We start from the raw sequence: 23,258 nt of genomic DNA on the forward strand, positions 1-23,258 counted from the left end.
AAGTGTGACAGCTGTCGCATTGTTGAGAATTGACACCATTGTTGTTTGTTAGAGAAACAAACAAAAACAACAACACAAAAAAAAAAAAAAAAAAAAAAAAAAAAAACCTTGAAGAATCACCAAAAAGAAATCAACTGCTGCATTGCAAACTAGCTGGTTGTCTTAGAGAGTTCGCGGCCAGGAGGCGTCTGCATTACTCTGGAGACAACGAGCTCGTGTTGAGCCGTTGACGGTGCACCTCATTACTGTAACCTGGTGCCTCTCTAAGGACTGATTAAGGATTAAGCACATTTGAGAGTGCCAGCACGTACATACTGCATCCTCTTTGTTTAATTATCCATGCACAGCTCCTTCATCTGCAGCTTACTGTATATGCATGCAGAGCATCAGTGGCCCTGCCCGCGCTCACATTGTGGAGTAAAATCCATCTGGAAAAAGTTTCAAAATCAGATGCCGTTCCTCACCAATCCCCCACTGGTGCGGTGGCGGGAAAAAAAAAGAAACTTAAAAAAAATATATTATCTTGTCTGTTTCATGCAACTGCTGGCCAGACTTTTTGTTCCTTAAACTTTGGATGTTGGCCTCAGATGTGGAACGGGAGGCCGCATATAATATATACAGCATGAAAGCAAAAACCTGGCTCCTCTAACATTATTCTGTTTTCTCGGAGCTAATCAAAGACCAATAATTGTTTCCCTAAGAGTTTGCAAAGCTGCTGCCTTCTTAAGATGTTGCTGCCCAGGAAGACAGGCAGTTAAAATGTGCGTACTTTTGGTCTTATGTCTGTCTTTCTCGCCTTTTTCTTTACAAATCTCTGCTTCTAACTAACATGTAATCCATGATGGAACCCGCAAGGCTTTCTCATAGGCTACTGATGCCAAGCTCAAAGTCAGAGCTTTACAATGAAGTGCTTCTTTATGAAATAACAACAAAACAAGGCCTGTAATGGAAATCATTTTTAATCTCATCACTAGAAGGAGAACATGACGCATTAGTTTGGAAGTGGGCATATTCTGGCTTCGGGGTTCTCTGCGTTTGAATAATTTATGAAGATTACTCACTTTCATTTTCTTACATCTCTGGCAGTTGTTAATATTCGGTTGATGGTGCAATTTCTGGTGAATTTAGTCAAATGCCAGGTTATTTTCTCATCTTTAAATGTGGTAGAGTGTGGCGCTGTCATGTTGCTTTGTTGATTTACAATCTGGTGTAAGCTTTTCAAGATCAACAAACATTCGAGTTGTGCGGGTTCTGTCAAAGAGGATAAACAATGAAAGTGAAAATCTCCTTGATAGTAAAGTCACTCATGGACTTTTTCCATTTTCGCCCTAAAGCTGTCCTGGTTTTGGATGTAATCTGTACTGCTTTAGGAATCTGCATCTATTTTGCTGAAATCAGTGTCGCCTCTAATCTCATGTTTCTCAGTCCCTATACAAATACTTGGTGATGCAGCCATCGCCGTGCTCTGAGATACAGCTTGCGTTCAATGCCTGATGGGCTGACCCTGGTTTCCATCAGATAACGGTGCAGATAATGACTGTGGCGTGATTTATTTATTTATTTTTTTCTTTTCAACATTCCAATGATTTTTTTTTTTTTTTGTGATTCCATTATTCATGCCCGTTACCGTCCCCAAAAATCAAGCTTGTAATCAATTTGTTTAATTATTATTTCATTAGTGATGCCACACCACTCAACACGTGGAGACATTTCAAAGAGTTTCATTATGCCATGAAGCTTAGATGAACACTTGGAACCCGCTCAACACCAAACGACACACTAAGTTCTAATTATGCATGCTAACTAGGTATTGGGAAAGGTTTTACTCTCAGAAGAGATGGGTCTCAAAGAGTTGCTTGAAGTTTGATAACCTCACTGAGGAGGACTCCCAGAATCACAGAAGTATTTTGATGAAAGACTCAGCCCAGCCTTTTGGAGAACCAACTCTTGTGCCAGTGGTGTGTGTAAAAACAGCGCTCTATGTCTTTGTCTCTGTCTTTTTCAGGTGAGCACCTGCGTGTCTGTACTCAGGAATACACCTGCTGCACATCCGAGATGGAGGACAAACTCAGCCAGCAGAGCAAACTGGATTTTGAGAGCCTGGTGGAGGACAGCAGTTACAACGTGAGGACGACATTTATCTCGAGGCATAAAAGGTTTGATGGTAAGCTTTAGAAGAATGGTTTGTTTTCATCTGTTTAACATGCAGGGACTGTCATACATTTAAGTTGTTATCCAGTCTCCACCACCTGGTCAGAGAGGTAAACACAGACTACTGATGGCATGATTAAGGATTACTATGGCCTTTGTGAATAGAATAATTCTTTTTTTGCTAAAGGAGAATCGGTTCATTTGTTAGGTTCATAACTTCAGTGAATAGAATCAGAGTGACTCGGTTTAATCAACAAAATGTTTTCTCGACAGTACGTACCAGACTTGTGGCAGGGGTTAAATTGGGCCAGGCTTCAGCTGTGGCACATAATCATAACCTGGATTTCAAATTATATCAATCAGATTTTGGGTCTATAGAGCCCCTCACCACATAAAAAATTTCAATTTAAGCACTCGTTGTGGCACATTAAAAAAAAAAAAAAAAAATCACTGATTTGGAGCTGTGAGACTTTAGCCTCTTCACTCAGGCATCTGTGTGTCTGCATAAGTATCTATGATCAGGTGTGAGAGGGAATCCAGGTCCTTCAATACGAAAAGCGAGACTCATAAATCTTGAAAAAGGAAAAGTTTTCTTTGGTTCTTGGCAAAGTGCGTGCACAAAAATCCACTTTCCTTTCTCTCCGTACATGTTAAGTGCTAACAAACTAAAAATTATGTGGCAGCATTAAACTGAAAATGAGAGCTGGAATGAGAGTGACTGATGTTTCACCTGGCCAAAAATCATGAAGAACATTTTCAAATTTTTCTCTTCTGAACATTGAATGATTCATCTTTTGGATTGGCAGTGGACTGAGGATAATGGCAACATGTCCCTGCAACTACAGTAGAACGGAAATTAAAGCATTGTTGCTTTACTTGGTAAGATTAGTTCATCTGTATAATTTAGAACATATAATTTGTATCAGAATTTAGTGCAATGTAATAGCCACATTTATGCGATTTTAAAAAAAAAAACTATAATAATAATGATAAATCACAAACTATCCAGAATCACATTTAGCTTCCAGGTGCTCAGTTGAAGCTGGCACAGATGGTCACCAGCAGCAGGTTATCTTTGCTGCTGCTGATTAGACTTAGTTCAGGGGGCAACTTGATAACAGGTCAAAATGTGAACAAGGGCAGAAAGCACCGCTCTGTAACACTGCCATGCTTGTTACAAACAAAGCCTTCAAGTTATGAAGAATAAGATGTGCCAGAGTTAGAAGTATATGTTGTTGTATCAGAAATAAAATTAATCAGCGTTTCGATGGCTATGAGAAATGAATTGCATTCGGCATCAGCGGGTAGTCAGACAACCACAGAAACTTGATTAGGGCCTCTCTCAGGGCTACTACTCTTTACTGTTGCATTAACTTTTGAATTGTTTCGTTTCTGTTAGTGCCCTGAACTTATTAACCTTCGATCCTGGCGTTGATTCCATGCAATAATAATAATGAAAATAATCATAATGAAAATAGAGGTGGGATCTTCAGACACAGAGTTTGAAGGATTTAATGGAAAACCTTTTATACGTCTTGGGAACTGTAGTGCCATCACGGGGTGCAACCCATTTTTAATTGATAGCTACAGGTTAAGCAAGTGTTTGAAATGCACGATAAAACGATATAAAAGCTGCAGCGAATTGCAACATTAATAGCGCCTCGTCACAGATGATGCCTCCAAGAACAATGTACTTACATCTGAACCGCTATACGGTAACATTGGTGACACAAATCACTTATGCAATTCCATCTTCTACACATGCCTATATTGCCAGGCCACTCATCACATCCCTTCTCCCTGCATTAAGCTCCCTCTAACTCATGGGGTTTGAATCATCCCTCATCAATTTTACATGCCCTCATTTCTGTCCCTAGTTATTTATAGGGCCCTATTATGAAAACCTTAACTTACTTTTTGATTACTGACTGCTTCCCCTGGAGGCCTGTGGGTTTTGATGCATTATTGAGCAATCCTGAAGCCATAAATGACTGTTGCACACCAGAATTAAGGTTTGGATATTTCGCAGAGCCCGTCAGCTTTTGCTTACATCTCTTCGTACGCCTTGCATTCTCCCAGAGAGACTCGGAGTCCGCTCATATTCCAGTCCAATTCACGCGCAGTGTGTAGGAAGAAACTCTCAACCAACTTCGCAGCACTGCAACCCCCTGCATTTTTTGGCTCAGTATGGTTACTGTATAACACCGTTTTTTTTGTTTGTTTGTTTGTTTGTTTTTTCCAGATTCTGAAATCAGTTTTGGTCTCCAATATGGAAGCAGGGAGCTGCATTGTATCTGTCAAAATTTAATTGCAGTGAATGAACCATGATAAAAGGTGCCTCATGCTTGGTCAAATGGCGTGAGACTGAAACCGCTGTACACACTGATTTGTGGCCACTAACAGCGTCAAACCGAACAGCTCGTGTATCATATGTTTAAAATGTCTCAATTTTAGTGGAAGGAACATTTTAGACAGATAATCCCTTGGCTTCAATAATCTCAAACACTGATATTAAACCTTGCATTCCGTTGTGCAAATGAATCCAATGGGTAACTTGCTTGGAAATGCGGATTAAAGATTGAAGGGTCCCGGAGTCATGTGTGATGCAGCCATTTGTTCATGGTGAGATGTGGCCAGGGGGATATAGCCCATTTGAAAGGCGAGGTCACACCAGATCAACTGGAAATGCAGAGCTTGTGAAATAGTTGCAGCTCATGGGGCTAGCTGACAAAGTGCTGCTCTTTGTGTATTAACATGCTACCCAACAGACAACAGACACACCAACTTATGCATCTGTCATAAGATTTCTCCATGACAACAGGTTTGCTTATATCAGCCAATCGCTACCCTGATGCTGAATTGAGGCAGTCTATTCCAGAAGTATGCTTTCATGGGGGCAGCCAGGGGTTAGGGCTTTTGCAGGTTCAGATCCCGGGCCTGGGGCCTTTCTGTGTGGAGTTTGCATGTCCTCTCCCACCGTCCAAAAACATGCATGTTTAGTTTGGTGGGTGACTCTAAATGGTCCGTAGGTCTGAGTGTGAGTGGTTGTTCATCTGTATGTCTCTGTGTGCTGGCCGTGAGATGGTGAGATGGAATGGGGACGTGTCCAGGGGGAACCCCGCCCTCATCCAGTGTGAGCCAGGATTGTTTTCAGCACCCCCCCCCCCCCCCCCCCCCCCATGATAGCAGATGAATGAATGAATACTTTCATGTCTGACTGCTGTCTCATGACTATTTACAAACATTGTTTTCCAGCACTGTGTTCTCTAGCAGGGCTCCCTCCTCTAAAACGGATTCTGGAAAAAGCAGATTCTGCAAGCTCTGATAGCATCTTTTCTTTTGGATTCTCCAGCTGCCCGTTCCCTCAAAGGTCAGAACTGTCAAGACAGTTTGCTCTCATTCTGTAGCAAGAATGCATGTGTCAGATTTTAGCAACCCAGCGCTTCAGGTCTGAACAGATTGGGTGGAATCCCAGTGACTCTAGCTGCTGTATTTCAATCTCTTCATTTTACTGGTGTTGCTCCAACATGATTCATTTGTATTATTAGTGCTATTATTATTTTTGTGTATAGTGTATATTAGTAATTAAAAATTGTCATTTATATCAATGCAATTAGGCCTCCATTCTAGGGTTTGTGAGAACTACCATTTGCTCTGTGGGAGCTTTGGAGATTAATGGAACAGTATTTGAAAGAGTTTGACTCATTTATATCTGGAGTATTTTATTTGTCATTTGAGCTTGTCATATAGTAGATACTCATTAGCTTCTGTTTGGTTGAAGTCTCTGTCTTCTCATGAGACCTCAGCAAGAGATTAGTGTGTGTGTGTGTGTGTGTGTGGTTGGTTGACTAAAGTCTGGATTGAGCAGCAGCCTTGGTTGACTGACTTCTTTGATCCTGCCCCAGCAGAGCTTCTCTGCTCAACGTTGAGAGCTGCGGCGCCCCTCATTCACTTCAACAATCCCTTATTCACATGCGACTGAAACCGAGGCTGACTCAAGCAGAGTCCCCTTCTCTCTAATCTGTGGTCTCTACAATTTCACCAGCTCTTTGTGGGCTGTGTAAGCTGGGAAACACAATGGAAAAACAGTGCCCAAGTTATAGCTTTCCATATTAATTCTTTTTCTGTAACATTTTATTTCCAGATGAAGCATCCTTTGTTAGACGAAGACAACGCCAAAACGCCAGGTACAGCTTTTCTGGTGCTCGTTTTTCAATGATAACTTAGGAGTTTCTAGATTTACTGCTTAGTGCATTGAAGTCCTCCTTGCATCACAAAAAATGAGTGAAGAATCTGAAGAATGGACGTCAAACGTCTTTGTTATGCATGAAACGGTAGGAAATGGGACCTGAAATATTTCTCTCTTCATCTTCAACACGGTTGGCCTGTGCCTGCTACTGTGGCTTCTTTTCAACAGAACGAGGGAGAACAAAGTGTTGAATCACAGTCAACAGTCCACTTCAAATAAGGATTCATACACATTTATTGTAGTGAAATCGTGCAGCGCTGCAGCACTCCCCGTGACCTGGAAACGGAGAAGCGGTGGAAGATGAATGAATGAATGTAGTCAAATAATGTAGTACGCAGCACGCACGCGCACACACACACACACACACACCTGCAGCTGTCACCTGTAGGGTTACCAGGGCAACGCCCTGAGAGGAGAGGCAGAGAGCTCTGAACGAGCTGATCTTTGGCTCGGTGAAGCCCTCAAAACAGCAACTCCTATCAGAGACCTGATCAGACAGTGATCGCCACAACATCTTCTTGAGGCAGTGCACGGTTTTTGGTGTTTCTACAGCCTAAAATGTGGACAAGACAGCGATGTAAAACACAGAAACTGTTCTGCTTTCCTCCTGAGGCGCACAGAACAAATTCTGTTTCGCTCACTGTTAAAGTAGACACATTGTCTGAAACGGGACAGGAATCTCTACAACTTCGGAAAAAAACTGTGGTGCTAGCTCACACTATGTGCCCTTCAGGATGATTTAATAACATTTTTGCTGATAATTTTCTGCTCAGCTCTGCACGCCCGTCTAACTGAGCATTCTGTGCGGTACACACCCATAAGAAAGTGGAAATTTGTCCTAATACTGCATGATACCTGAACTTGAATTTGCTGCCCAAAAAGTATAGAAGATATGAAATAGCTGAAAACTGCGATGGATAGACAAGATTATTGTCAACGTTTTCAAATTTGAACAGAGTTTGTAGCTAGAAGTATGGGAAAGTAATACACAAACATAATAGACACCCATTAATTTTTTTTGGTTTTTGTTTTTATTGGGGGGGGGGGGTGTATCCGGTAGAGAAAATAGATAGCACACTGATCGAGACCCAGCCACATGTTTTGATATCTGCTTTGCTGGGTTTTTCTCAAGCCCAGGACAAGTGGCGAATCATAATTTGGATTAAAGAAAAATAATGAGGAGGATGACAACAAACACAAATGCTGGTTTGACCCGAGGCAGTGATTATAATGCCTGGGAATACTTTAAACTAAGTTTTTATAAGATGAGTAAAAGTCATAATTGTAGGTGCATTCATAAAATATAAACCTGATCTTAGAGTGGCTTCCAATCTCAATCTAACCCTAAACTGCAACAACTCCTCCAGCCTGAATGATCATACCGGCTGTTTGTCCGCTTCATCTGACATGTCAGAAAGTGAACCAGACGATGATCGTGATTTTTACAGTCATAAATGACTTTTTGTTCCAATCACAATCGAACAGCGGTGTCCCCTGTGAACAGCCTGTATTGCGTTGGCCCTACCGTTCATCCCTATTGTCCAGAACAAAGACGTTTTTGCTTGCTGCTGTATACCACGCCTGGCTTGGTTACTACAGCTACAAGATGTTGCCCAAGAATAAAATGTAACCATTGCATGTAGTGAGCCGCTGGCACAGATAACCTACATATCTGCACAAGCATATGTATTTAGCCTTTGGAAACAAATATTACAGCTTCCACGCCCTTCAAGCATTTTACAAGATTGATTCTGCTTTTGTCTCAGACTGACCAGAGAAATGTTTTGCTTATTTGACACAATGCTGCAAGTGTGGAGTTTTGCCAACAAGTCTCTCTACGAGATGATGGATTATTTTCTTCTTCCTAACATCTTTTTGTGTGTCCCTACTAAAGAAAATCTTCCACTCTGCTTCGAAAATGAGACTTTGATGTTATTACTACAGTGCTATTGATTTTAGGAGTATGACTTTAAGATCTGAATTTATTCAATGCCAGGTGTAACAGAATATAATAAAGCATCCTTACTTCGAAGTATCACAAACTGAGTTTTTACATTTATTATTCATGTTTGGCATTCACTGAAGCACTTACCAAGTAAAAGTTTGAGAATTCCCAGCAATTCATAGATGACATCAAATGGTTACATCAAAACAGGATCTCAAAGGTCCTCATTATACTGTACTTGCCCTAGTTAGGCTCTGAGGTTATGTATTGGAATTATAATGCCACTTTTGCCTCTTTGAGTGTAATCCTCTTCAAAAAGCAAACAATTTGTTTGCTTAAAATTTTAGTGATCATCCTTAATATCGTCCTGGTGTAACGAATTATCTTTGTTTTGCTTCAGCAAACTTGAATGATAGCTTTAACACATTTAATTACAGCCTGACTGTTGCAGTACTGGAGTTCGTGGACTGACTTAGAGTTCCCATTATCTTTTGTGCATTATATAATAGCAAGCATTATTAATTTATACTATGAATAAATTGGATAAGGAGGTTACACAGTGCATGATTCTGATGGGTTTTGGCCTCATTTAGACATTAGAGACTGGGTAAAAGTTGGACTTCTGTGGCCTCCTAGATACTGATTTGGCAGAAGTAAAGCTGATGAATTACAGGGAGTTTCATTGGACACTAGGGGGGTGCCACTCATTAAATGGAAATGTAGAGAATCGCATCATATACTATATCAGGTTTCTTGAGATAAAGATTAAGTGACGATTAAGTGTAAATCTAATCTTGCTACTCATGGTGTCAACAATATTTATTAGTCTTGTGCAGTTAATCTGTATTTCTAGACTTTATTAATCTATAATGGGGATCATGATGACTCCACTTTAAATGGAAAATTCAGCAGGAAATTTAAAAAAAAAGAAAAAAAGCTCTCTAGATTTTCATGACCATTTCATGATCGGGCCACAGTAAATAGTTTTTATGGACTGTGGATGTGCGTTAGTAAAGTTAAAACAGCCCCAGAACCTGCATTGTTTATACCATGTTTGTTTGAGCGGAGCGTTCTTCCTCTGCTGCTCCATTGCTGCATACATTCGCATGTTGCCACCATCTATTATATCTATTTTTGGAAACAGTGTGACATCCGTAGCAGAAATCTGTATCACGTCACCTGTGAGACAAACAAAATTGCGGGCCCACTAGAAATCTCCACTGGATACTTTTAAAGTGTGTGCGCTGAAGTTGTGTCTGATCAGATTGCAATTGTCTATCCCACAGCATAACCCAAAACCTGCTTTCTTGTTTCGTGCAAAATGTGTAAATAGCAAGGCAGATGAGCATCTTTTCCCCTTAGAACATACAAAATCAAATCAAGTCATTATTTATACAGCAGAATATTCCCGAAGGACTGCACTTAAAAGAGCACTAGACACACTTTCCTTTGGCTGCTTATTGGTAAAAAGGAGAACAAATATAATCGGAAAATGCATTTTAAGAAACTAATACACTGAAACACTAAACTATTCACCTCCTTTTCCAGGACACATTACACCTGATGTTACAAATGGGCAAGTCTTGGTAAACATCCGATTCTCCGAGACCATCATTACACAGGATATGACACTAAATTACCCACGGAGCAGGACATTAGGGCCGTGGAAGGGCCACGCATCGATTTAACCCCTACAGTCCGTTGATGGAGCAGCAGCCACTGTGACAGTTGCATGTCCATTTCTAATGAAACCCAAAACCGTGTGGACTTGCAGTTCCTGGAAGTGTTCATAAATAAATAACCTCTGTTTTGGTGTCCCTGGGTTATCGTAAGTGAATGTCAGGATGATTGCAATCCTCTGAGGACTGAGGGAATGGGCTCTGTCCAGCAGTGCTTTAGCTGAGAGTTGGTGGCAGCCTCCATCATCCGGCACAGGCTGCAGTCCCGGTGTCACTTTTGTACTTCAGGATGGATGGGTTTATATGGCCTGGACTCTGTCCCACTGGTGAGCTTCAAGGAGAGCTGTAAAGAGGCATACCTTTCCACAGGCTGCTGTAGCAAAAAAAGAAAAAAAAAAGAAGAAATCTATGGACCTGCAGCAATGTGATTCTTCTTTTCAATGTATTTATTAAATTGCAACTTTGTGTCAGATATTGAAACACATATATCGTGAAAACTCACTTTCAAAAACATTCTATCCTCAGGATATTAAGTTTGCTGAGGCTACAGCAGCGATCGACCCACCTATTGAGAAAGATGAAAAATGTTACCCCCCTCCTGCTAAGATGCTGATTTGTTTCCCTCATAGACCCCCACTGTTCCATCTCCTTTTGATTCCCATGCATCATTTACAATTGACTGAATGTGATGGCCTTGACGTTGGCATCATTTTTAGTTTAGCATTCACTCAAGATGTGACAGTGAGTAATTGGCACGTCAGGCCTTACGTACAAATTGCAGCAGCAGTAATTTGACATCAGGAGTGCGAGAAGGTAAGGCAGTGATTATTCTTGCATTTCTGATAAAAGCTGAGATGTCAGCTCATTTCAGTCTATTCAATTAAGAATGAGATAGTTTGGTTTTTTGGGTTTTTTTTTTTTGGGGGGGCCGTTTATGAGATGGTCAAGAAGCCTCTCCTCTCAAAGTAAACCGCCTATAGGAGCATGTCTTCATTTTTAGGAAACAATAGGACAGTGATTGAATTGTTGGCCAGAATGTATGTGTGGTTTTAGGGATGGAGAGCTGCATAGTCTTGTTCTGTCCAAGTTTTGAAACGCATGCAGATGAGCACATTGTGGCTGGCTTGTTCTCTTTTGTGTAACTACACCAGGTGAAGAATTTGCAATTTAAATGGGGTCAGTGTTTAAAAAAAAAGAAAAAGAAAAAAAAAGTTTATTTCCTCGGGTGTTTAAAAAATTAGCGATGGAAGAAAATTGACTTTAGTGGTGTTGAGGAGGTTTTCATTTGTCTTAAGTATTAAATTATACACATCTACACATGCATTTATATAAGAAGGCTAAGTCATTTTCCAGGGACATAGCGGTACTATAGCAAGTTGTCAGCATCAAAATAAAAACCTTGTATGGTTATTATTATTATTTACTTTTTTTTTTTTTTTTTTTTTTTTTGGTTCATCCTGTGAAATATTTGTTCAGGTGTTCTGCTGCAGCTACATTCTCACACGCACTCACCATTTGCACACGTTTGTCCCAAAAGCCTTGAAAGAATTCTAGTCAATCATATTGTACATAAAAATGGCAGGGCAGAGGTAGAAGCTGCAATATTCTCATAAAATGGCTCTGAGTGAGTGAGATACTGCAGCTGTGCAGTGTGAGGCCATGACGGTGGCCCTCCTCATGCCTAGGCAAACCTAATCATCATCAAGAAATGACACAGTTGCCTAACAAGCATGAAAAAAAAGAAAGAGAAAAAAAAAAAAAACCTCTATTTCTTCTTTCTTTCTTCTGAGGACCTCGGTGACCTTATTCTCAGGTGCAAGAGACACTGCAGGATAGGATAGATTAGTCTGACAGAGCTCTGCCAGGAAGCTTTTATGGGAGGCAAGCACTCCAGCAGCAAGGATGAGACAAAGCTGCTTATCCATGGGGTCTCAGTAATGTAATGATGTGCACCGCCAATTTCCTCCTTGCTATTCAACAAGTGTGAATCTCATCCATGGAGGAAATCACTTTGATTTTCTGAGCCTTGCTAATTGACTTCTCAAGCCCCCTCTCAACGTTGAACTGTGTCAGATGTTGGATGGCACAGAAATGCCTGAAGCAAAGGAGGTAGCTTTTGTCAATATAATTAACTGAATAGAGAAAGGAGCTAGAGCTTAGAGATTTTGGTTTGGAGCCAAGCCTGAAAGTGCCTAACTTGGTAGCTACCTTTATATTGTACTACTCTGAATTAATTACATCATTGCTTTCCTGGGGTAATCCTTTAGTGTTATTGGATTGGAAGGCCAATGTCTAATGTCCTTGTCAACATTGACTGGGTGTTATCAATGTAATTATTATCTGAGTACTATATTCCAGCAGTTATATTAATCTACTTGAAAAGTAGATTGAAAGTGTTTTATTAGAAATATGGATTTCATGCATAGTTGAAGTGTCAAGCCTCTTCCATAATAAACAGGGCCTTATTAAACTTAAGAACTTTAGAAGAAATTGTAATAATATGTGGCTTACTGTATGCAAGAAAATAATATAAGCCAATTACTGTACCAGAAAAAAGTTTGGACACACTTCCCCGTTCTTTTAATGGGAAAAGTGCATCCAAACGTAGAATAATAACGTCCAATTAGTCTTTAAAAAGCTGATCAAAGTTGATGCTATTCTTTCTTCTTAAAACCTGCTGCCTTCATATAACTAAATATAAGTGGCATTACTTTAGACAGCATGCAACAAACCACCCACACATTAGTTTGTTTGTTTATTTTATTATTTTTATAATTAATTGTTTATGTACAGCTCAAGCAGTGCCGTAACATAATAAGGCTGGAATGAGTGAAGGAGTTGTTAAAGTTACCTTTTTGGCACACACAGTATTGGATGGTAAACCTCATGATGGAAATCAACAGGCATTTTTAGCCACAGCTATAACCATTTCCTCAAATTTGCTGCAAACACTCACTTGGGTGATTGACTCGATTTTTGGTAATGGAAGATGGAGTTCCCTGTGACCATAGAAAAACACTTGCTCTGACATAGTTGTTGACTTCACACATTAATGAACTGGAGCTGAAGGTCCAGTGGTTTTCAGACCGTGTTTTGCTGTGATGAACTGAATCTGCATTAGCTGGAATATGATAGAAATTTGCCTTTATTTCACAGTCCAGTTAACTGAATTAGTTGGAAATGTTCGCACGTCCTTTTTTCCCACTGTTTTTCTTGTGCTACCATGTTCACTTTAAAAGTTCATTTCCATTTCTAGCATGTTTCCAAGTGTTTACATTTTTAGTTACGAGAAGTTCATAGGCCGCAGTCGTTACATTGGCTTTGGGTTCATGATGATGGAGACTTTTTGCCTTGCAATAAACTCTGAGGGTTATACACGGTTATAGAAAAGCTCTGAGATGTAATCAGAGGAGTGTGGAGCAGATTTAGAAGTAGCTTACCTAACATTATATTTTTAATTTGCCAAAGCAGAATCCTCAAATATTGGACAGTAATCTGTCATGGTTTCTTTCATTGAGCAGTTCGAGATATTTACCAGTGCTTGTTTGCGATGATACGGCGGCTGTGCATTGTTTTTATTGCTAACAAAAGCTGATGTCTTTGATAAGCCAGTGAGAAAACTATTCAAACATTGATCGTCTCTTTTCTCAAGTCTCTTAGGGGAGGACACTGGCAGAGCTTTGCTGTGTTGGTAGTTCGGGGTTTAGTAACATTCTTTATATTTCAATGGTTTGTGAACAAATGGGATCACGTATCGACAAGCTTGCATCATCAAAGAGATTCAGCTGTTTATTTAGCAGAGAAATGAATTAAGAACCCAACACAAGGCACTGTAGGTACGTCAGCAAATCTACTCCAGAATATTTATGTTGTTTTTTTTTTTTGTTTTTTTTTTTTTAGTATACACACTACACAGTGATTTGAATTCCTCTACTATTGACTTCAACAGACTTTGCTAGAGTTTGTCTCAATAAACCAGTATTTTCCAGTATTCTTTTGGACAAGTGCAAGACAAATAACAAGAGCAACATGCACTGGATGGGGCTTGAGACTTGTTCCTTGAAGGACATTGGGTGGAGGTCAGCAGGTAAGGTGCGGCGATAAGAGATACAGCTCCACCCTCTGTTGGGGAATAGATAAAGAACCTGCTGACATTTGACCGACGAGGAAAAGGAAATGGAAACCAAAGTGAAAGATTGAATGGAGGTGCTGAGAAAGTGGCCTGCTGTAACAAATGACTTAAGGGATTGTTCAAAGTTACTTTTTTGGGTTAGTTTAAAATGCAGTTTGATACAGCTTCAAAGAAAATATTCAACAATGCCAGCTCACCAAGCTGTTGGATTGAATTATATTTCTTGGGCTATATTGCAGCCACTTTCTTTTACTCAAAAAGAGTACATGCCATGCTCACATAACATTGTGCATGCAGATTAACTGAAACAAGCAAAATATACTGTTATAATTGTTGTTATAATTTATAATCCACCTCAAAACGCATCTTCTGTATTTTATGAGTTGGAGACCGTGCTCCCAGGAGATGTTCGCCAAGAGGTGAGGAGCACCCTTTATTAATATCAAATTAATATAAACCTTAAATCCATCCCTTCCATGGCTTCACGTTTCTGCCTGTTTGCAGCCTTTATTTCCATACCCAAATACGCACAGTATCTCATTAATTAACACTCTGTGCGGAGGCAGGATACTGTCCATTTCTCCCTGCAAGAGTTAGGTGTGAGAACGTGCTGAAACTCTCCGAGCCTTATTAACTACAAAAACAAACCGACTATCTGCTGCCAATGGTTTGTATCATTTCCTTGAGCCAAGAAAATGCTCGGTATCTCGCAGAGTGAGACAAAGTCCCTGCTGGAGCAGGCAATCACTGAGGCAGATAGCGATACCAGGGGAAAGTTTCATGTTTTATGCGGCGTCTCTCGTGCTGAGTGGTGATGTTTTATATATTTCATTCCAGTCAAAGCAGAGGAAAATATTTGATTTATCTGCTGCAAGATCAGAGCTAGTGATTTTTAACAGGTTTGTAAATACAATGATCGAAATGTTTTAATACCACAGCCACCCTCGCAGCTCTGTGAGATGGTATTGAAGCACCACTTGCGTCAGCTTGCTAAAATGCTATAGAGATATACAGTAGTGATATTTCAATTTAACACCATAAACGTGTGATTTTTTTTAATTAATTAATTTATTTGTTTATTTATTTGGTCCCGAAATTTGTTGTGGATGCGCCTTGAAAAGTGAAAAGTCACACAGATTCCTCCCTTGGGTACACTGAATAATTGCAGAGAGATGCAGAGCAATCAGTCTGAAGGTTTTTGAGACGTTTCAGTTTGGGCCAAAATGTTGAACTAACTGGCTGAGACGATGACTTCATCCAACATACAACGTCACGTGTATACATCGCTCTCGCCTTGCATGCTTGAGGCCTTTTTTGTTGTTCTCTACCTTATCTTTTGAATTCAGCACTTCTGGCTTGGCTCGTAACAATGACTCACACTTCTCAAAATTGATAAACAACTCCTGCTCTCAGGAAATCTCGTACACAAACACGTAAAATCCATCTCAACACAACAGTCTTTTCGGTACTCATGAAAACATTTCCCCTCACCCCCAAAAAATAACTTGCACTTAAATGTCCAGAACAGGCAGTCTTGAACCTTTAGAGAGCAGACTAATAGGTTTGTCTGAGCAACACTAATGCTCCTCCTTGCCAAAGTGCTCATCATTCTTTCCTCCATGTAGTTAGTGGGCTTACATTAGGATTACAGGCCGTAAATATGAGTAAGCACAAGAATGGCGATCTTTTGCTTGATCCTGATAATTTGTGATACTAACATGCACACAGTTTTAAAACAGTCCACCCTGTCATTTATTTTGTTTATGTCCCTAAGTCATCAGTTTAGATGAATTCATATTCTACCTTTCTCTGCTGCACACCCGTATTTATGCTTTTGAGCCTCCTGTTGCAGTTATCCAGGGGATTTTGTAGAGAGCCTGGTGAGAGGCCATAAAAACTCATGTTTATTCAAGGGAATGAGAAATTTGTCTGCATGGATAAGATGCAATGCACAAGAAAAATGAAGCTCACAAAAGGTTAAACAAGCCAAAGAAATGTCATTAAAATGCCACTTAAACATGATTTGGCCTTTTGGATTCTTTCATCACATCAAACTTTTTGTCAGCGCTGTGGCTGGAATATGGGTGAAAATGCATTACGGTCTCACGAAAAGGTCAATCAAGATCTGGTTTGAAATAAAACCTGAGCTTTAAGATCAATTTTAAAAGAATACCTTTTATTCATCAGAGAGCTTAATTATTACAATTAAATTGTGATACTAAACATTATACAAAAATAGAAACAATATATTAATATATATTAATTAAAATTAAAATAATAGAATGAAATGATGAAAAACCCAAAAACATATAATTATAAACAGTTTCCTATGCAAGTTAAAATCCAAATAACCACATGTGCTGTAATTAACTGAGCCGTTTTTTGGTTTTATTTACGTTATGTTTCTGTCTAATTGTGTTGAAATGATGGTTTAATTAAATGTTTATGGATGGGATTATGCTGCCTACTCTCACTCACCCAGGGAGCTCTGCTTCATTTGATGCTTTTACGCTCATGACCTATTCAGGCCTGATGTTCCAGACACAAGGATTTAGGTCTGGTCGAGGAGAACGGGGGGTCAGAATACAGTAAAGAATGCAACTGAGACACGTGTGTGTCTATATCTGGTTTTAAAACAATCTGGAAAATAACAATGAAGGAATTATGACATTGGTCCTTTTTTCTTTTTTTTTTCTTTGTTCACAATAATGGCAGTCGCTGCATTGTTTAGTGCACTAACCTTGCTTAGACCTTACCATGTCTCCTTCTGAGACCTGATGATAAATGGTGAGGTATTTACATCTTTTCTGCAAATAGAACTGTGTCATACTGCTTTATCTTTGGTTCATGTGCTGGTCTGGCAAGTTTTATGATAATATTTATAATAAATAAAAGAAAAGCTGTCCTGTCACCCGCTTACAGATGTCCCAAAAAGTGGGCTACAAAGGAAATGTCTATTGGGCCACAGGGGAGTTTGTGTTTTTGTTGTTGTTTTTTATTTTTCCAGTTTTGTATTTTGCCACTGGGAAAACTTGGGCATCAAGCATCACAGGCGACGTGGTTCCAGATCTATGAATACATCAATTGCAGCCTCCAAAAATAATATAGGGCGACCTCAATGTTGCCCAAGGCGAAACCCAGGGCAAAAAAAAAAAAGGAAAGTTAATTACTTGTTGCCGCTCATAATGCTTACCATAGTGTTATTTGTGACGTCGGCTCAAATTGAGCCCTTGGCATTTTGTTTCCTCTCACTTGGATCAGGTGGCAACACAAGTAACTAGGTCTAACTTTGACTCCACCCATCTTCTCTGAGGTCAGTCTGTGCTAATTAGTTCAGCCACCCTGGCAATACCTCACCTTCATTTCTCACCGGATGCGAGCTACATCAGTTGCTGACCATGGAGGATTTCAGCCCTTCATTCCCGAGTCTCAGTTTGATGGGCCCCATTCACAACAAATAATAGGATCAGGATGGGTGTGGGTGCAACACAATCACTTGGACACGGCCTATAAACCTGTTTTCTCCCAAGTGCAGGAAACTTTGTTGGGGCTGTCAAATTTGGCTGCACAGGGCTGTTAAAAATGGCAAAAAGTTTGTTTCAGCTGAATAATTGTTTTTGGAATATCCAGATGTGATGATGTCAGTCTGAGTTCTTTTTCATGTTAATGGAAGTTTCTGCAGTTACTTAGTAATTTTGGAAGGAGTAAATCTTATCAGCCAATAAACATCCCACCATCAACATCATCAAACTGGCCTTAACTTTGCTGTGGCTGCTACAAACTGAGACTGAATTACAGTTGAATCGAGTGCACCAAAAGTTTGAGGATATAATTCTGAGCAAATATTTTAATTGCTTTGATAGTTATCTCCGATAACAGTATGAATTGTCACTTCCTTCACAATCTTATCTTAATCTTTGAAGTGTAATGCAATTAGCCGTCACTGATGTGATCCCCACATAACTAATTTCCATTGTGGTGAAAAGTGCTGCTCGTTACGGCGAAGCGGGTGCGTGACTGAGATTATTTTAGTCTGCAATTTTCCAGCTTTGCTGTAGCAGAGTTATCTTTTTGCCTCCTTTGTTATTGTGCTCAACAGATTCTTGGATTTCTCTCTTTTCTTACCAACTAGCTGTGTTCAGAGCAACTTGGGAGTGACCCATCCAAATCAGGTGATGTTATTAGCCTGAAAAATGAGGGACAGTGGAGGAGGTGACACAGCTTCAGCTTTCATTAACTCTAAATCACTTTCTACACACAGTGCACCAGTGCGCAAAGGTAATTAATTTCCTCAAGGGCAATTATTTTAGTGCTTTGACATAATGACAGGAACTCCTCAAAGTTCAATCTTGGTAGATAGTGTAGGTGGCTCTGATGGAAAATGATCCCCACAGGCATTATTTAGTCAGTGATGTGCTATCTCAGGTAATGAAATTCATTCACTAAAGACTGTTATATTTATTTCAGAGAACTTAATCTGTCAACTATCTAGAATAACTTCAAAAATACACCCTGGCAAGAGCAGTTAACATTCAGTAGTAACAGTGTTGACATACAAAGACAGAAAATAATAGAAATACGATGCAAAAGTCTTTATATTTGTCACATACTTGACCCTGGTTGCTGAAAGATGCGCACCAAGGGTTTAGTTTGGGAGAAAGCATCCTAACAGGAAATGACTTGATGACACATTTCCAACAAGCAGCCAGAAGGTCAGGACAGAAAAATATGGGGCTGTAGTTCAGCATTTAATGTTTATATTATGTTGTTTCATTAATGGTCATCAATTATAAGTCTAACAGTGCTAAGAAAGTCATTTTTATAGAGTTTTAAAAACCTGTTACAAGGACACTTCATACTCTAATTTGGCATCCTGAACATAAGCGAGGACAGATGAAACCTGTCCTTCACGCTGTGGGATACACCGATGGCACAGCTCCTGTGGTGTGCAGTGAAAGGCCCATGTGGTATACACTGCTCTGGTCCCATCCTCGTGGCACAGGCTACTGATGGGTGCAAGGAGTGATGATTGCACCCGGAAGAGCTGAGACTTGTTGATTTTTGACACCGATTGAGGAAAAAGATGTGAGAACTTGCAGACTATAAAGCTGTTGGGGTCATAGCCTTCCAAAGCACTTACATCCATCATTCCATGAGCCATCTTCTCCGTACGTGCTTGATGATAATGCCCGTTTGTTTGGCCAGTATTTTTACTGCTTTATTGCTTTGCTGGTCTCTTCTTTTTGATGAGGTTGCCAGGAAATGTCAATGTTCTGGCACTTGAATTGGATTAGACAATTTGTTATATCTCACTCAGTGGTGCTGCAGTCTCAGCGAGCCGGAAAATGAAACCCAAGCCATTTAAACACACCGACAACATTTGAAGTTGGAAATTTCATTACCGTCCAGAGTTCCTCTTTGAAAAATGTGTCCGGGATAACACATCAAACGAGTCAGCTGTGTAAGGGTTAGTGTGTCATCGTACCCCAGACAGAAAAAAAAATAAATATTGGTTTGGCCATATTTAGTAGCGCTGCATAATACTCTGGTCGGAATAAACAGAAAAGAGGATTGTCAGCATTAGTTACAGCCTAATGGAAGATCAGTCGCTAAGAATACTTCCTCCTCTGTTCTCCATTATTGTCCTTAGGACTTGCCTTTTGGCTTCAGTCTGCTCATAAAATTTACCACCATCCTTTATTTAAAAGGCAACTCCCTCCTGGTTCACACCATCATTCAGAAAGTCTTAACCATCATGGCCCTGTCCTATCCACACTAGAGGCAATCACAAATCACTGCTCTATTTAAATGATTTAGTTGCTCTTTCATCATGCTGTGTGCTCCTTCTAATGCCAGTGCCTTTAGCAATTTGACAATTGCTAAGGGATGATCCTAATTATTTTCTTTTGACAGATTTACCTTTCAGTTGCATACAATGGGTATTGTACCTGTCCTAACCAATAAACAAAGTATAAGCTTTGCTTTGCCTACATTGCGAAACAAAACAAATCAGAACGAATCAAAAAAAATATTGTTAAAGCTACACATATCAGATATCTATATGAAAGCATGGACAATAAAATACAGTATCCCCTACACAGGCAAAATTGGCTGTGCCAGTTTTTCAATATAATTTAATATCCAATTACAAATGCAGTTATATGTAGGTGAAATGGATTTGTTTGTATAGTAAGAGGTTTTCATCATGTTTTATCTGAAATATAAGCAAGAATAATAGTTCATATATATATATATATATATATATATATATATATATATATATAAATGATTTTATTGAATTGAACTGATCCTTTGGCAATGAATGGATAGTTGATTAATCAACATCCCTGAATATGTCCATTACTGTAGCAAAACTTGCACAAAATGCTGCAAATGAGCAAAACTTTAAAACGAAGAAAAAAAACAAAACATTTCCCTCACTGTGGCATTTTTACAAGCTAGTACATTTCTTCTAATCTGCTAACATTTCTCTGAGTCTGTTAATACTATTACACACAAAGCACAGACTCACACAAAATCACAAAATGCCCCTTCGGATAACCTTAAATACATTCGCTAAAGAATCACCATTGATAGTCACCCTAAAATCCGGAAGCAGAAATATACTTGCAGTTAATTTTGAATCTGAGCAATTGCATAAGACCGCCGCCTTCACCTTCACCACCATCCTTATTTATTGCTCCACTAAAGAGGTGAAAGCTAATCCCTGTAATTATATTAAAGTTATTATGATATATAAATTAACCCCAGATAGAGGTTGCAATGCTCAGTTGCATTTAGCAACACGTTATGCAGAATTTGTCCTGAATATTTGATTTTTCCCAAATTAGATCTCAGAGTCAGTAAACCCAAACAAGGAGCAGAATGTAATGACAAACCCTGCGGTGCTGTTGGCTGTGTCACCGAATTAGCCGTCACTCCGCGCCTGCTTAACGTACAGTAACAGCTATTTCCATCATGTAGCTCCTCTGTAGCGCTCACAACAACATGCAGATACAGTGAAGCAAAGCGCGTCTTATTACTGTATTTCTGTGATTTGTCCTGCCACTCAGACATGTAGTATTTCATCCTCCGCTGTGAGGGCATTACAGTCACAGTGTGTGATATAAATTCAAAGCACTAGGCAACAAGCTTTAATGTGACAGCTTTTCTTCATGTGAAAAATTAAGAAATGCGTGTGTGGCTCCACAATGAGGACGCCAGAATGTGAATCTCTGTGTTTGTGCTCGTTATCCCTGAATTTTTCAGGTAGAGCTCGTTTACCTAATGTAGCACCACTTGTTTTCCATTTATTTATTATTCAGGACACTTTAAAACCAAATCTTGGAATGAATGATTTCCAACCTGTAATATTACTTTTTTTTTTTTTTTTTTCCCCTCTTCGTGATTACAGTAAGTTTGCTGCAGTTGCAGACATGTTAACCCAAAATAATAAAACAATGTTTTTTTTTAACAACTTGAAAATTATTCATTCTTTATTTATTGGTTAGCTGGCTGCTTGCTGTTATGTCTAAAAGCCCTTTTTCCAAACACAAACATGTGACCCCCTCCCCCCTCCTCTCTGCTATCAGAGAGCATCAAGTACAGCCAAGTATTTCTTTGAGAACAGAGCACAGGCTCCCTTTCAATTCTGTCTGTCAGCTATCTGCATAAAAGTCCTCTGCACTCAACATTCCACTCAGAGATTTCAGCAGATATTCACTTCACTGACAGGAAAAAAATCGGTCTTTGTGGTGGGTGCAACTTTAATTTTAAAGATGTTTTAATTGAGCTGCCACTGTGTGATTGATGGGCTGTGAGAATCCCCACCCCACCCCCTCTTCTTTTATAACCTGCGACACAAAACTTTAATTACCAGCTCCTTGGACTGATACTGTCAGCTCCGGTGTGATATGCATCATGTATGTGGGGACAATGGATTTTTCCACCTGGTTGCCAGCTCCGTGCAGTATCACTGCGCACAATGTCATCAGTTGAAAATGCATTGTCATCAAAGTGGAGTGATATTGCCTTGGGGTTGAGTCCTTAGGTATTCATGTATTCCCTCATCTGTTTACACTCACTCGTAGCTTAAAGGGAGTTTGATTATGATTGATGAACAATCATGGATGGAGTGACCGACCATTTTAATCAACGTCTGCACTACGTCTATTGTTCATGCAAACAATTCATAAATTAGCTTCATTGTTTCTTCTTCTAAAAGAAGAAACAATGAAGTCAAGTGTCACTTCCTTATAGCTTTAAAAAATGAAAAACAAAAACAAAAAAAAAAAAAAGCTTGAACACCTTTAACAGTTTAGGCAATGCACTTCAGTTTAAATTTGGTCATGCCTTGGCCTAAATATTAATTTTGCCTAATGTAAAAAAAAAAAAAAAAAAGTTCCTGTATTTTACCAGAAATAAATCATTATGATTTTATAAGCTGTTATCCCACTATAACTGCAGTAATTCCATCAGTGTTGCTTAAACATGCTCGTAGAAGATGAGGTATTGTAGAGCATTATAGTCTGACATGCAATGGACTGGAAATTCTTTACCAAGTCTTAATAGAGACACATATAAAATTGAATGTGACTGCACTGACGTGCATAATTTGTTATGGTATTTTTTTTTTTTTATTGAACACAGAGAAATGCACATTACATTTATTGCACCCAATTTAGCTACATGGCCCTTGTTAATTTGTATATGCATCTGCTGATGCTGAAAGTGATGAGCAGCTTGTTTTGAAATGAAATCTTGAAAATGAACATGATAAAACAAGAAGGTTGTAAAAACTGAAGTTGCAGACAGATTATAAGGAGGTCTGTTCTTCTCCCTCAGCCTGCAACTTGAGCTGTTTTTTTTTTTTTTTTTTTCTCCCCCCCCCTCCTGGTTTGGGATTCATTTCCATTCTGGTTGTTATGCCACCATTCCCACCTTGAAGAACACCAGACTGAAACGCACCCCATGCCAGCTTGTGAGAGCACACTGGTCTCTCCTGAAGTCACTTTTAACTACAGATTACTGTTTTCCTTATTAATTTGGTACTCCTATTTATTTATTAATTTACTCAGTTCAGCTTTCACCAAATCTTGAAAA

At 39.4% G+C, this 23,258-nt stretch overlaps 1 protein-coding gene across 1 annotated transcript in view; it reads left to right on the top strand.

Moving 5' to 3' along the window:
• The window catches only part of LOC115041265 (glypican-6-like), a 102,567-nt gene that overhangs the window by 21,935 nt on the left and 57,374 nt on the right, over positions 1-23,258 (top strand). Inside the window, exon 2 of the mRNA XM_029498610.1 lies at positions 2,006-2,164. Coding sequence (XP_029354470.1) covers positions 2,006-2,164 — 159 coding nt within the window. The remainder of the gene's footprint in view (positions 1-2,005; positions 2,165-23,258) is intronic.

This window comes from Echeneis naucrates, chromosome 3, assembly GCF_900963305.1.
Source record: "Echeneis naucrates chromosome 3, fEcheNa1.1, whole genome shotgun sequence".
Classification (NCBI taxonomy): domain Eukaryota; kingdom Metazoa; phylum Chordata; class Actinopteri; order Carangiformes; family Echeneidae; genus Echeneis; species Echeneis naucrates.